General features: G+C 37.5%; 1 protein-coding gene across 2 annotated transcripts in view; it reads left to right on the plus strand.

Moving 5' to 3' along the window:
• The window catches only part of cpm (carboxypeptidase M), a 35799-nt gene extending 25465 nt beyond the window's left edge, over nt 1–10334 (plus strand). For both annotated transcript variants that reach the window (XM_026923549.3, XM_034313026.2), the window contains 3 exons: nt 2468–2620; nt 5642–5790; nt 8024–10334. In XM_026923549.3, the coding sequence (XP_026779350.1) occupies nt 2468–2620; nt 5642–5790; nt 8024–8230 (509 nt within the window). In that variant the 3' untranslated portion in view covers nt 8231–10334. The remainder of the gene's footprint in view (nt 1–2467; nt 2621–5641; nt 5791–8023) is intronic.
• Nucleotides 10335–16537: the final 6203 nt, after the last annotated feature.

The following is a 16537-nucleotide window of genomic DNA, read 5'->3' on the forward strand; positions in this document are numbered from 1 at the left end:
ACATGTATGTGTTTTTGAGCATAACTTTGGGGATAATACAGACATTTCAAAACAGCTAGCTTTGGTTAACATTCACAATCTGCAATGAAGTCTGGCTTCAGATTACACAAGACATGAGACATATTTTTATGTTCATAATTAGAAATGTGGACATGTACTTGAGTCTATATATGGAAAGAGAGTGGTTCTGAGTGAGTGAATCTATAGATGGGAATATTGCTGTGTCTTTGAGTCCTAGAAATTGAAACCTTCAAAAAGGAAAAAGTAACTCATTAGCTATAATAAGTGCATGAATATTTTCACAGATTTGTTAGCTAGCTAGTTTTTTGAGAGGATATCATATCTATATATTTATATTTAAAAATGTTCATAATATTTACAGCTATTACAAGCTATTTAGCTGACACAACCAAACTTGACAGGACCTCTGAGAGAGATAATGTTAAAGCAGTAGGCAGCAAGCTGACATAAATTAACCTCACAGGATTTTTGGGAAGATTTTAGGTCATATTCATAAATCTACTTATATAATTAGGGGGCCAAGCACTGAAGATGCATGGGCACCCTATTGTTACTTCTATCTTTTCTTCTTCTTCTTCTTCTGGCTAGGGGTTTATGGCAGCCCATAGAACTGTCTGGTAAAAAGTTGTGACATTTTAAGGTCTAAGGAACATTCTGACCAAATCTGGGCCAAGCTCTAACACCACCATTGGGTCAAATTTGTACTTGCCATTGGAAGTACATTTATGGTCATAACTTTTGAACCGTGTGTCCAAAATTTAAAAGCATCCCTGGATTCCCTGGGTCGAGAGTTCAATGTACAAATCAACACCAATTTTGGCACACATCGTCTTCAGACCAACCTGGACAAAAGTTATCAAAAGAATGTTGATATTCCAAACAGTTTGCCTATAATGTGTCAACAAATCTGACAGCGAAGCCGCCAAACAGGAAGTGAGACTGTATTTCAGCAATGACCTTGCATACCGACACAAATCTTGGTAAGCATCTTCAAGACCATGCCCTGAGGCTATGCGACAACTTTCATGACAGTGCCATTTACTGGACAAAATTTACAATAACATGCCAAAAATGCTTCCATTTAAGCACCATTTTTCCTACTCCTTGTCCAAATTTTGTCCAGTTTTCTCCAAATCCAGCTCACATCATCTTGAGACATGTCTAAACAACTATGTCTACTGCCATTCTAGCCATTCAATGTGCTATAATACAGACAACACATGACTGACAGGGTTTAATATCAAATTGAGCAATTTTCAATAAAAAAAAACAAACAAAATATAAGACAGATAAGTTTGGTGCAGCTACCCAGCACAAAGTGGGGGAAAAAAAGCCCAGATGGATGAGAAAAAAAAAACATAAATACCTTAGATGTTTTTAAATTGCAAGAAAAAAAATTTCAGGTCAGAGGAGTAGCAACAGACACCTCCACAGGTCACAGCAGTAGCAGCAGCAATGCCACCCTACTGCCCATTTGTTCATCCAGACCTTTCCTCCTACAGTCAGAGAATTTCACCACTGTCCCTGGTCAAAACAAACACATCATGAGCGAAACTACAAATCACTCTTGAATCCCTTTGCATAAAGTTATGGCTCTGCTTTTCTGTGATTGCTTAGGCAACAATTGTAGCTCGTCTGAATGTGCAGCTCACCGAGTCTTGGTGGCCCCGAAAAATGCTGCTTGCAGCTTTAATGTCCACTTGTAATTCTGGCTACCTTAAATAATTAAAGAAATCTGTATCTCTTTGAGTGCTGTCATAAAACTACCTTTGAGCACTGAACGTCTGCTCAGAGCATGTCTTACAATCTGAACTTAATTTTATAAATAAATTAAAATTTCTAAAATATAAGCCACAATAATGTAATTCTCATCATTTAGATTTTAATAAAATATTTATCAAACATGTGTTTAAATTTAATGTATAATGTATAATTATGAAACACTCAGATAACTTGGAACTCCAACTCCCAGAATCCCCAGTCTGAATCCACACCGTCACTCTCCTGCAAACAGCAGTCTGATTGCTCTCACCTGTTGCATATTCACCACTGTGTATATACACTCCCCAGTTTTAGGTATGCTAAGCCTTATTTGTTCCACTCTCACCCCTAACAATACCCATTTGACTCTGAGTTAACTGTCAAGATCTGTATTTCCCAGAATGCACATACAAAACCAAAAATCTGCCATGAGAAGGAACTGAAATTCTTGTCTTTATAGCACAATGGTAGCATTCCAAAAAAATGTTATTAGCAAATAATATAAATAGAATATGAAACTACAGTTTGCTACATGCTTCCTGTTTGCTCTCTTTACTATGATCGGCCATTTTGTGGTCAGAGTCTGCAAAGTAATTGAATATAATGTGTATATATATATATATATATATATATATATATATATATGTGTGTGTATATATAATGTGTCTCTCTCTGTTTCTCACAGGTGGGATGCAAGACTACAATTATGTTTGGGCTCAGTGTTTAGAGATCACTCTTGAGCTGTCCTGCTGTAAGTTCCCTCCAGAACATGACCTGCCAGGTCTGTGGGAGGCCAACAAGCCTGCACTGCTGGCCTACGTGCAACAAGTACATCTAGGTACTACACACACCCAGCAAAACACACAACACAGATAATGACACCCACATAGAATCCACGACCTGTCGTCATGGTTGTCATGAGAAAGCCTTTGTTTCAACATGACCTACTTGTCTCCACCTATTTGTAACATCTGTAAGATGACCCAGTGAGCCCATCACACATGGGAGCTCCCAGCTAAAGGTCTAATGCATATAATGCCACAAGAGCTGCTGTGAGTAACATTACACCCGTAGAAGTCCTCTGATGAGTAATTCAATTCACCGTCTGAGCTGGCAAGCGACTAACATGGTAGAAATTATCCTGTATCCTGAGTATCCTGTGTTATAACCATGCAATCAGCTCCTACAGTCTGCTTTAATTTCATAAGAAAAACTAATAGAAAAGATGTTCAGTTTATCATTATTTATCAAGAATACTGTACATTACTGAAAACTAAGATTAATCCATGTATGATCTTGAAGTCTAACTGAATATGTTGTTGACAAATTATTTCAAGGTTTGCTGACAGTGTAGGTTTTATTAAAACGTGTATGCTCCTAATAAAACATTGTTAATGAGTGCCATAGCCAGAACACTGACACTGATATTGACCCAATTTCCATGTTCCTCTATGTGTTATGCATAATCATCCCTGCTGTCAATAACAGCACACTAAATTGGCCTACATGAAGAGTGAGGGATCTTTGTTTAGAAATTGACATACACTATATAGCCAAAAGGTTTGTGGACACCTGGCCATCACACCCATATGTGGTTCTTCCTCAAATTCTTGCCACAAAGATGGAAACAGACAATTTTGTAAGGATGCTTTTGAATCCACAAACCGTTGGACATATAGTGTATAAACTGATATAAAAAATGCAATAAAACAGTTCCTGGTAGTGGACACAGACTATTGGAACCGAGCTGCTTATAAACCTTGCTCATAGTTTTCCAAGAGAGAGTACACCAAATACCGAGATTACTATTTAATGGACGTTTTGCTCTTAGTCACAAGCCACTGTTGTTCCAGTTTTGAATTCTTAAATCATTATTGAGATTTAAGGGGTTGCTAAGTCTGTCTTAGATTATACATATTCTATAGACTATTTCTTGCAAATGTCACAGCTCCAAGTTGCTAGTTTTTTAATTACTCGTTACATGACTGGTACACATTGCCAGTCAAAAGTTTTTGGACATCTTAATATGGGCTGATTTTCAATCAGACCAAAAACACCTCAGAACTGTATGAGATAGCTGGAGGAGGAGGCAGTGCTGTGTGAAATGGAATCTCCAGTTCTCTGACCCTAACTTAATAAAACTGCTCTGAGAGGAGTCTCTGATAGGTTTAAGAGAGATTTGCTCAGCCAGGACTAGAAACCTCTGGGATGCTCTAGAGGAGACATGGCAAGCATTTCTGAAAAACATTTGGACACACCATCTATTTATATTAAAGAGAGTATGTGCAACAATTAGAGACATTAATGAAAGTTTAGTGAAAGGTATAACTGAACTGTTAGTCTTTTATATATATATAACGTAATAAGTCAAAAGTATAAACTCGTTCGTTAAATACATTTTTCTTCATTTGCATCAAAACCTGTGCAAGATTTTCAGCATTGTGGCAACATACAGTAGATATTGTTTGTTTTAAATTTTTGTTTTTAACATTGTTGTACACATTTCATAATGATTCATGGCGCCAACATTATTGCAGAGTTCATTAGATGATTTTCATGAAATCAAAATTTGCATTACATTTTTGAAACAGCTTTGATGGAAAGATCAGTTAAAACACTGGATTTGAGGGTTACAATATTAAAATATCAATACGTAAGGAATAACATGACAGATTGTGTGGTTATACGAAAATATTGCATGCCATAGGGGTGTGATGTGGCATGACCCAAAGCGAGTGCTGCTACCCCCAAAGTGTAATTCTGCTTATACCGCAGCAATTTGCCAATTTTTGCTATGTTTAATTTATTAATGAACAACACGTCACACATTTTAATGGTTTATAGTTAGATTTAATGTTGTGGAATGCTTACAGTGGTGATAAACAGTCATTCTTTCACCAGCCTCTCTCTCTCTCTCTCTCCCCCTCCCCCTCCAACAACACATCATTTTACCCAGAAACTGGAAAGTGTTTACTGTCCTGAACACTTTCCTGTGCTGGGAAACTTTGCACCGTGCCTATTACAAAGTGTTTACAACTGAGACTCCTTCCATAAAAGTTAAATAAACATCACAAAAAACGTGATCACATCAATGATTATACATTTTAATTTGTTAAACAACACGTTTTTAAATCTGTTTATTATTAGTTTTACATTATGAGCATCTGCTGTACAAGTCCCTGTGTATGAGCTGTGACTACAGGAACAATAACATATTAGAACAAGCGTATTAATATAAATCTATTATTCATGTTACAGCCGGAACTACTGTCCGAGCTGTGCTGTTGTATGAAAATAATGTACACCTTCTAACAAACCAGATTTGAGAATTCAACCACACTGTGGTATAAAATATTATAGATCATATTCTTAGGAAGTGCAAAATGAATGATCATAAGAAGTGGTTAGAGCTAGACTAGGAAGTTTAGAGCACACACATTTCCACATCTGGAAGGACAAACAGTCCTGAGATCATTGCATTAAACTCAATGTCTAGACAAAGGCTCCATATCGGCTCCACATTTCCAGTCCTAAATTAAGCTTATGAAAGTGGAAAGATTACATCTTACATCAACTAAAATGCATGACTTCAGCAGTAATGGCTCAAGCTATTTGACTGGCACATTATAGCCTTCCCAACTTACTACTTTTAACCATCACCATCTACAGCATATCATTTAATCTCTGTGCTAGCATAATTTGTTTTTCAGGACAAGTTAATTAGCATAAGTAAGTAATTCCTTCTATCCTAGCAGGATCACCTAAGCCTTCACAATGCTTGTTTGATTCATCTGTGCTGCAAAATCATTCTTAATTCCTTAAGGAATTGAGAATTTCTTAAATCTGTTTTCCCTGTTAGGTGTAAAAGGTCAAGTGCTTGACTCAAATGGGACTCCAGTCCAAAATGCCTCAGTGGAGGTACAGGGGAGGAGGAACCTTTGTCCATTCAAGACAGATCGCAACGGAGAGTATTACAGACTACTGCTTCCAGGAAGCTACACCATCACGGTGAGAACAGCCCTCTGGTGAGAGCTAAATTGGCTTCGAGTTTACGACATTAATGTGATGTCACAATGATATGAATTTGACCTTTCATAAAGCATACTCCTGCAGAAAACAATGTCCTACACACCCACACACACATATATATATATATATATATATATATATATATATATATTATATATATAATGTATGTGTGTGTGTGTGTGTGTGGGTGTGAATATATCAGAAAATATTGGGTGGGGGGTGTTGACTTCTAAGTTCTTGACTTCCAGCTACGTCTTCAGGTAAGGACTTGCTTAAGGGCCTAATGGCTGCTGTCTTGTAGTTTGGGGACTGGAACTCACAACCATCTGGTGTCTAGGGTTGAACCTGAAGCACTGATTGCCCCTGTGCAAAGTTTGCAAACAGGAATGTAGGGTTGACTTACGTAAACCATCAGTTAAGCCGCCTCATTTAGATGGATGTCGATCTCCAGGTCACAGTCTCTACTTTCTACTCTTAAGTGAATGTAAGAAAAGTCTGGCCCCACTACTTTTCACTTTATGCCAGGCACCATGAAAATGGTTCTGTTTTCTTCTCGCTTGCCCCAGGAAATGAGGCTAAGTGAGAAATGAAAAGCACTTAAAGGAAAGTGGGTAATTCACACCCTGAGCTGAAAGCCACACACACAGCCTAAACAAAGGGGTCAGATCTGGCAGATTGGACGAATTATGTGCTGTTTAAATAAGCTGTGGCTGTGTAGGAGATAGACAGAGTAGTTTTCGGCTATGAAGGACTGAAAGGAATGGAATCAGGGAATTACTTTATTGTCAAGTGGAGTTCAGTGCATGCCAGATCATCGGTAAATGTCAAAACTAATGTTTCCTCTCTGAGAAAGCTTCCACATGGGGCTAAAGAGACCAAAATACAAATTGATCCAGCAGCAAAAAGTGAACATGCTTTGTATATTGTTGTCCCTTTTGAAAGTTTACCATATAATAATAATTTGAGTTCTATTTACAATTTATATCTAAGAAAAAGAGAATTGTATGCATGTTTGAAGTAAGATTTTCAGTAACATGCAATACATAATACAATTATACATTTAAAATAATATAAATATTAACTTAAAGTTCTAGGGAACATAGTTTTTACAAAATAGTTTGTATGCTACTAGATCTTATTTTTATATGAAACGTCTAGCAAAGTTTGAATGAAAACAACAATACTCAAATCCCAGTTTTCCAATAAGGATTTTGACTAACACTTTATTTGAAGGGTACCTACATAACACATTGTAAGAATTGTGTGTATATATATATATATATATATATATATATATATATATATATATATATATATATATATATATATAATAATGTGTGTGTATGTAATAAAGCAATGTTGGCAAATTTATAAAAGGCTTATGGCAAAATTCATGGATTTTATGTGACCTTGTCGTTACATTAGAGAGAGAAAAGAGAATAACCTTCAGTTGTCATTATGAACAGAATAATCAAGATCCTGCAAATTATTTCTTAGTGTTTTTATAAAATAGCGCATTAGATTACAATGCTAGTTTGAAGAAATTAAGATCAATGGTGCTTCATATTAGTTTTTAAATGAAAATAAATAAATAAATAAAAAATACCACCAGCAGTTGAAGGGTATTCAGCTCCAAGCTAGATAGAGTAAATAGATGTCCCCCAAAACTAAGACTACAGGTGGACACTTTATAGAAGATTTCTCACTACTTCATAAATGTTCTGTAAGTAAATACTGCATAGTAACTTTCAAGATTAAAAAAAAACTGCAGATAGAGTCTCACATATAATGGCTTAACTTAACTGTCAGCAATATACTTTCTTTTATAGCATAGGTCTCATAGGCCTTTATCTCATAGGTATCTCATAGCCTTCCATAATTCCTCAAGTTGTGCTTTACAAAATATTTTGCAGTGCTTATGAATGTGTTATTCAGGCCCAATGCAGGTACTTCGGGTATATTGCAATGCTACTATCAGTATCTGTTTAGTGCGAATATTCATAGATATCTGAACACAATATCTGTTCGTTCTGAATAATGTACTGTATTCAGTTATATCCCTAGTAATTAACCCCACTTGTGGGTTAATTATCACGTTTAATCTGATGTGGGAGGCTGGGAGTGCAGTAGTGTGTGCAGCAATCGAGTTTGCCAACAGTGTAAATAACTATAAAACATCTAACTATATAAACTATCAAACATGCCTTTGCAGGTGACATACCCAGGATACGAGCCACTCAGAGAAACTGTGTCAGTGCCGTACGGTCCGGACAGATTCACCGCTTTAACGCGCAACTTCCAGTTTCGGGAGCCCACTTGCCCATCACCTGTCAGAAACAGAGAGAACCACAGTGCTGCCCTGCTGCCCAGCACCATCACTGCACTTACTGCCCTCACACTTCACACACTCCTGCTATGATGAGATGGATGACTGATTTGACTATTGACTGAATGGAAAAGTGCACACTTTACTCTTCATGCACACTACATGGGCCATATTTTGGCTTGACATATTTTTTATTTCATGAGGATATTTCTTTCCTTTTGATGGCCATGAAAGGAAAGCAACTGACTCTGAATATTGAATTTAAAGAACTCCCTCATCAGAGAGGGGCGGGATGGAACACGCTTTCTCTGATATTCTTCAAATGTCACGCTTACAGATAAGCACATTGTAAAGAAAAACCAAAACTGTGGACAGCTGATATAAAAGACATAAGTGCAAATTGTCTCAGGCCTGTGAGCTTTGACTGTGTAATTACACACAAAAGATTAGAATGTAAACATCCAGTTTTTTTTTTAAAGAGTTTCTTTGAGATCTTGCCAGTTTTGGCCTTAAAGGAAAAGTCCATCCTGAACAACTTGCATATCAATATTAATAAAGAATATGTGATATCCAGTCACATCCAAGATTTGTTTTATAATGAAAGTTGATTTTTTTGGTTTGAACTTTTTCATTGACATGTTGTTCTGTTTTCATTTTGGTTAAGGGTTTTCTATATTACCCACAATGCTGTTCGATTACTCACTGATAGTGGCGCAACTGGGACTTAATCCTTGCTTTATCTCCAAAGCAGTGCAGCAGCACTTTAGTCTGTCGAGTTCTTCTACCTCCTCACCTGTACACTCTGCTCATGCTAATACCAAGGTCTTTGAACAATACCATCATGTTGTCAACTCATATCTCTAAGGATTCAAGCCAAGTTGGTTCCTGACCACAGCCTCCACAACTTGGAGTCTAACTATTATCCATTATGTTTGAGATTGTTAAAAAGTCTTAAACACCATTTTAACTGTACAAGCAATATCCCTTTAGGACATCAGCACAGAAAATAGCTGCTAACATCTCATAGGGATAACAAAAACACAGCGCCAAGCAGCAAATGAACACCTTAAATGCTTCGCACATCTCAAATATTACAATATGAGCGTATTTATTGAGTAAAAGGGTGGATCTTTCCTTTAAGATTTTTGTTAATGTGGCCCCTGGAATCAGTTTTTGTTCCTGACACATGTGCTCCTAGAATGTGGTTCTTTTACTAGAGTCAAAGCTCAGACACGTGACTTTTCCAGTGGTAACTTTATTTGGTTGCTGACATTCTTAACAGGAATAATTAAAATTTGAAGGATGGTAGGATTTGTAGGATGTTACAACATGAAAAATCTTCAACTTAACTAATTGATATTTCAACTAAAATATCAATAATATAATAATATTCAATAATATAAATCATTATCATAGAAACATTAATTTTTGTCCTATTATTGTATTTCTGTCATTTTTTTTTCTGTCAATTGTTTTCTATGAAGTCAATTATTTAGTAAAAGTGTGTGTTCCAAAATTTCAAATTATGCAAGTATTTTATCAAGCCATAAAAGTACTTTTTATTTACTTTTAGCATTTAAACATTTGTTTCTTCCCAAACACATCTGTTTGTAGGGAAAGTGTTCAGTTTCTGGTTCCATAAACTCAAGAACTCAAATGGCTATGCCAAGAACAGCTCTTTTCTCTTCTACCTCATCCTGGTATATTGACTTGTAGTGCCTTAAATGAAATTGTTAGTCACGTTTGTCTGTTGCCTTTAAATAAACCGGATTTTGGAATCCTACATTGGTAATTAAGAAAATGACTTTGTGAGTAAAAGGATGAAATTATAATGCTTCAGATACAAAAAAAAACAAAACAAAAAAAAACCCACAATGAGAATACATATTCAAATGGCATTAAATCACAGGTGCTGGACACACTGGTAAGCTTCCAGTATGTTTTTTTTTTTTTTTAAATCCCACAGAAAAGTTTCCTTCCTGTTAGTCTTCCAATTATTCTTTTTTCCCACGTGGGAGTGAAACCAGTCAGTGGTTTCATATAAAATCTGTTTTGTGTCCGCACTGCACAACAGGCGAAATGGAATGTTCCCACTTTTTTTTTTTTTTTTTAAACATGAGTCAACAATGTCACATAATTGTTTTTTTTTTCTACACACTGATAGAGATATGTATAATAAAGAACACCACAATATCAATCTCAACCTTATTTACATTTTCTATATTGCTGCACTGAAATAATGTAACTGTCACTTCTGTTTGCAGCACTTCTCTTATTTTACGTAACTATTAAATCCCTGTAGAGTGGTGGAAATGCAAAACAAAAACTTGTCTATTGTACTTGCTTAAGAAAGTGATCAATAACTTCAGACTTTCTTAGAAAGTAGTTCATTAGGACCAATATTGTTAGACTATCTCTTCACACACACTGTAAACCTGTCCAAACCTTTAGCTTATATACACTCACTGGCCACTTTATTAGGAACACCTGTAAACGTGCTCATTCTTGAAATTATTCAAATATCCATGCAGAACCAGGTCAAGAGATGAAGGTTCAGAATGGCAAAAAAAGTGATCTCAGTGACTTTGACCGTGGCACAGTTGTTGGTGCCAGACGGGCTGGCTTGAGTATTACAGAGAAACAGAATATTGTGAAAAACAAACAAAAAACATTCAGTGAGTGGAAGTTCTGTGGGTGGAAATGCCTTGTTGATGAGAGAGTGCAGAGGAGAATGGCCAGACTGATTTGCTGCAGGAAAGCCAGAGTAATTCAAATAACCACTCTTGTGCACAACCATGGTGAGCAGAAAAGCATCTTAGAACACATTATACCTTAAGTTGGATGGGCTACAACAGAAGAAGACAACATCAGGTTCCACTCCTGTAAGCCAAGAACAGGAATCTGAGGTTATACATACTCACCAAAACTGGTCTGATGAAACTTGATTTGAAAAGCTCGACATGATGGAAGGGCCAGAACCAGCATGAATCCATCCACCAAACCAGCCCTTGTGTCAAGAGTTCAGGCTGGTGGATGTGGTGTAATGGTGTGGGGAATGTTTGGAGAATGGACCCACATTGGGCGCCCTTAATTCCCTTCAAGCATCGTTTGCATTCCACAGCCATATCTGAATATTGTTGCTCTCCGCATGCATCCCTTTATTTACCAATCTTGCAATGACTACTTCCAGCATGATAATGCAACGTCATTTATATAACTGAGTGTTTGTAATAATATAAACTGTCGTAGCTGCCGTAGCAAACCAGTGCCAGAGTTTGTCTACAGTAGTGCACTGCAGCCACCAAGTCTAGATTTCCATGTGGCTATTAAATGAGTTGCTTTAATAGTTACTTTTTTCTTGATCCAAAGGTCTGCTGCCAAGAGCTGTTTTAATCATTTGCATCAATTTATGTTTCAATTTCTAAACAAGATTTCAACACTCTTCAAGCAAAAAAGGCCCTAAGTGTGTTGAGAGAAAGCAATAGGGACACAGAAGATATCAGTGTTGGTCACTATGTGATGACTCTAATTAACTTTGTTTATCACAAGTTTACATGAGTTACTGTTTGAGTTTAGACATGGAACCTTTACAGCAAGCGTCAAGCTCTTCTCTCATGCTTTATTTGTTATCCTTCTGTAAAAAAGCAGTGCCTCCTGGTGGACAAAACAGCCAGACTGGAGGATATACACTGATCAGCCATAACATTAAAACCACATGCCTAATATTACCTGTGTGAAGTTGGCACCCCATATAAATAAATTGTCACCAAAACTGTATCATTCGTTTGTGCTGTGTTTGTGCTGATTTGTGCCGCAAAAACGAACGTTTGTGCTGGTTTGGCGATATTAAACAATCTTTTTTTTATTTGTGCCCGTTTGTGCCATTAAAACATACCCTGTAATTACTTTCCTTCCCGAGATATAACAATAAGAATTGTGGGAGCAGTGACGTCACTCTCCAACCCATGTCGTTTAAATCACCCCGAACAGGTGGCGTTCGTTTGTGCTCGATTTGTGCTGTTAAAAGAAACGCGGTTACAAGGATTTTTTCTTAAATATAACAAACAGCTAAGCTTCCTTCAGGTGCCGTTATGTCATTCTCTACTCCATGTTGTCCAAATCGCTCCAAACTGGTGCTGTTCGTTTGTGTTCCAGTTTGTGCCATTAAAACAAACGATGTAAATTCCCTTCAAGAACGTTTTCGGGAGCGCTGACGTCACTCTCCATCCCACGTCGTCTAAATCGCTTCTGTTTTGTGCCGTAGAAAGAAACAACATAACTTGTTCCCATCTTTAGACATTAGCTATGTTTAGACTTCACGCGGTGCTGCGCAGACCGATTGGCGTATACACCAAAGTACAAGCGCCACGTGAAGTCTAAACATAACTAATGCCTAAAGATGGGAACAAGTTATGTTGTTTCTTCTTGTATTTCATGAAGGGAAGTTACATTGTTTGCCTTAATGGCACAAACCGGAACAAATCAAGCACAAATGAACGGCACCAATTTGATACAATTTGGATGATATGGGGTGGAGAGTGACGTCACACAGTCAAAAAAAAGAACGTTTAATATCCTGAACGCCAAACCAGCACAAACGGTCGTTTTGTGGCACAAATCAGCACAAACGAATGGTATAGTTTTGGTGACAATTTATTTATATGGGGTGCCAAATTCACACAGGTCTTAATATTGTGTTGGTCCCCCTTGTGCTGCCAAAACAGCTCTGACCCGTCGAGGCATGGACTCCACAAGACCTCTGAAGGTGTGCTGTGGTATCTGACATGAAGCAGCAGATCCTTTAAGTCCTGTAAGTTGCGAGGTGGGGCCTCCATGGATCAGACTTGTTTGTCCAGCACATACCACAGATTCTCGATAGGATTGAGATCTGGGGAATTTGGAGGCCAAATCAACACCTTGAACTCTTTGTCATGTTCCTCAAACCATTCCTGAACAATTTTTGCATGTGGCAGGGCGCATTATCCTGCTGAAAGAGACCACCGCCATTAGGGAATACCATTGCCAAGAAGGGGCGTACTTGGTCTGCAACAGTGTTTAGCTAGGTGGTACGTGTAGTGTAATGTAGTGTAGTGTAGTGCAGTGGTACGTGTAATGTAAGTTTCCCAGCAGAACATTTCCCAGAGCTTCACACTTCCACCGCCAGCTTGCCTTCTTCCCATAGTCAAGATAGAGAAGGCATCCTGGTGCCATGTCTTCCCCCAGTAAGCGATGCCCACCCACCTGGCCGTCCACATGATGTAAAGAAAACGTGATTCATCAAACCAGGCTACCTTCTTCCATATCTCCATGGTCCAGTTCTGATGCTCATGTGCCCATTGTAGGCACTTTCAGAGGTGGACGGGGTCAGCATGGGCACTCTGACCGGTCTGCAATTAAGCAGCCCCATATGCAGCAAGCTGCGATGCATTTTGTGTTCTAATACCTTTCTATCATAGCCAGCATTAACCTTTTCAGCAGCTTGTGCTACAGTAGCTCTTCCATGGGATCAGACCAGATGTGCTAGCCTTAGCTCTCCACAAACATCAGTGAGCCTTGGGCACCCATGACCCTGTCGCCAGTTCACCGGTTGTCCTTCCTTGCACCACTTTTGGTAGGTACTAATCAATGTAATATAGCCTTAATGCCTAATATATCCCACCCCTTGACAGGTGCCACTGTAATGAGATGTAATGATAAACAATGTTATTCACTTCACCTGTCAGTGGTTTTAATGTTATGGCTGATCTGTGTACCTAGTACTTTAACTGTTAGTTAAACATTCACCAAATGGCTAATGATATATACTTTCTAACAACCTCAAAATGAAATGCCAAATCATGACATCATTTTTGTTTGCTCTTGATTAATTGAAATTGTTGGCCAGCTCAAATAATTCCCAAGTGGAGTTGTGTTCTTTTAGATTTCTGCACATAAATCTAAAGTGTCAAATTAATGTTTTAATTGGAAGTTATTTCCTAATTGGACCTGCCAAACCAATGTGTCTGTGAATGAGGAGCAGCAGGAAATCTAATAATAGCATTTAACAAGCCTACCCACCACCATCACTCATGAGGATGAGAGTGATATATGAGAAGGGAGAAACACAGAAAAGTTAATGAAATAATAGCAGAGATAATGAACGTTGAATTCCCGGGGGTGGGGGGGGGGGGGGGGTGGGGGTGGTGTTAGGGGGGGTTCAAGCTCTGAGGTTTTGCAGTTTTCTGTTGAATATGTGATTATGGAACGAAGGTAGGGACTGGAATCTCCTATAAAAGCTGGAACACACAAATTCTCAAGTTTAAATCAAGCTTAATTGTGGACTGTACACTATTTCGATAAAAAGATGGTACAGATTAGCCAGCATGGTAAATTAGCAAAAATTCCAAAGAATAAAATCAGACAATCACTTTCCTCACTCTTGGGTGCTGAGAAGGTATCTAAGGAACCTGAAGAAACTCCACCTAGTCCTCTTTCAAAAAAACTCTGTCAGTGAGAAGACTCCAAAGTTTCTAACTCTGATATTCTCCGTGCTATTAATGTCCTCTCCGATTGCTTTAAATCTATGGAACATCAAATCACCCAGAATTCGATTATGATAGCTAATCTTTCGAAGAGGGTTGAAATCTCTATCTATGTGGGTCAAGACAAACAAAAAGGTACTGAAGATAGAGCAGGTTGTCAGTTCAAAGCAAGTGAGATCAAGCTGAGATCTACAGCAGGAGGTGGAATTTGAGGATGAATAATCTCAAAGAATAATCTCAAAGAAGAGAATACTACAACCAAAGTGCTTGAAATACTCAAAGTTCTCACTCCAGATGAGGTAGATGACATCCGCTTTATGTTGACGCAATTCACAGAACTGGTCGTCCTGGGGGTGGAATTAACCGCCCCTGGCAGTCATCATCCAATTCTTGATGCGCACTTACACGGATAAAGTGTAGAAAGCAGCATGGGATAATTCTGCACTCAAAGAAAGAGTCGTCTGCTTGGCAGAGGACTTGACGTTTGCAGAAAGATAACAAAGGAAGATGTTGTGGCCAAGGGTGAAAGTGGCAAGAGAAGAAGGGAAGAGAGCTTACTTTCGTGGAGCAGATGCCTTCATAGCAGGAGAAAAGCTGTCTGTCACTAACCACGAGGATATGAATATTAACTGAGAAAGAGGCATCATCATGCACAAGCTGGCCAGTTGGATGTAAACAGTGTGGTCAGTCTTTAACCAATATAACCTTCGCCCAGATGTTATTACTCCTCAAAGTTTAGAGTCTGCCACTGGTTTATAAAACTTATTTTGTTTCAGAGCTCATCTTATATAACTGTGTTCTGACATCCAAGTAAGATTATTTATGTCTGATTTTGTTTTTAGTAGTTTAAAGATTGTTTCTTTTAATATTAGGGGTTTATGAGACAGCACAAAAAGAAAGTCCATTTTCATTTTTGTTAGGCATAGTAATGCAAATATAATGTTACTACAAGACACTCATTCAGGTGATACTGATGTTAACTGGTGGCATGGTCAGTTTTGAATTCCCAACTATTCAAGGGATTACCATTTTAACAAACAAATTAGATTAACTCCGCTTGCGGACGATACTGTTCTCTCTTTGAAATCTAAAGAATAATTACCTGTGACTAGTACATATGTTTTCTGAAGCTTCTGGATTAAAACTTAACGTAACTAAATGCGAAATAATGTGCCATTATGAATCAAAAGAAAATGTTCTGTGGAATATTCCACTTAAAAATAAGACTAAATATTTAGGAGTAAATATTACTAAAGATATAGCTATGAGGTAAGATCTAAATTTTGCTCCTAAATAAAAAAAAAAAGCTCAAGCTACTTTCAATAATTGGTAGTAGAGAGATTTGTCTATTATAGGCAGAGTCCTATTAACGAAAGCAGAAGGGGCATCTAGATTTGTTTATCCACCTTATCCCTTTTCATACAAGATTCAATTTGTAAAAATAAATAAATAAAAGAGCTATTAGTTTAGATCATTTATTTATTTATTTATTTATTTTTATCAACAAGCTCTTAAGGTTTGGAAGTTGTGTTATGTGCACATAAAACAATCTTGGGGAATAATGCTCATATTACAGTTAGCGGGAAATCTTAAAAAAAAAAAAGTTCTAAAGATAGACAAATATATTTTTATTTGTGTTTTTTTTTTTTTTTTTTTTAAGGTCAGTCAGGTCAGTCGCTTTCATACGGAAACTTTGAGTACATGGTCGTTTCCTATTAAATTTAAGCAATATTGTTCGGTAATAACAGCCATTCCTCCAGGTTTATTAATGCTAATGAGAAGCCAGATGCAATCTCTCAATGTTTGCAAAACTGAACCTGTACTTCATATTAATGGAGTTGATATTAATAGTAAAAAATGCACCAATAAACTTTAGGCA

This window comes from Pangasianodon hypophthalmus, chromosome 18, assembly GCF_027358585.1.
Source record: "Pangasianodon hypophthalmus isolate fPanHyp1 chromosome 18, fPanHyp1.pri, whole genome shotgun sequence".
In the NCBI taxonomy this organism is placed as follows: Eukaryota; Metazoa; Chordata; class Actinopteri; order Siluriformes; family Pangasiidae; genus Pangasianodon; species Pangasianodon hypophthalmus.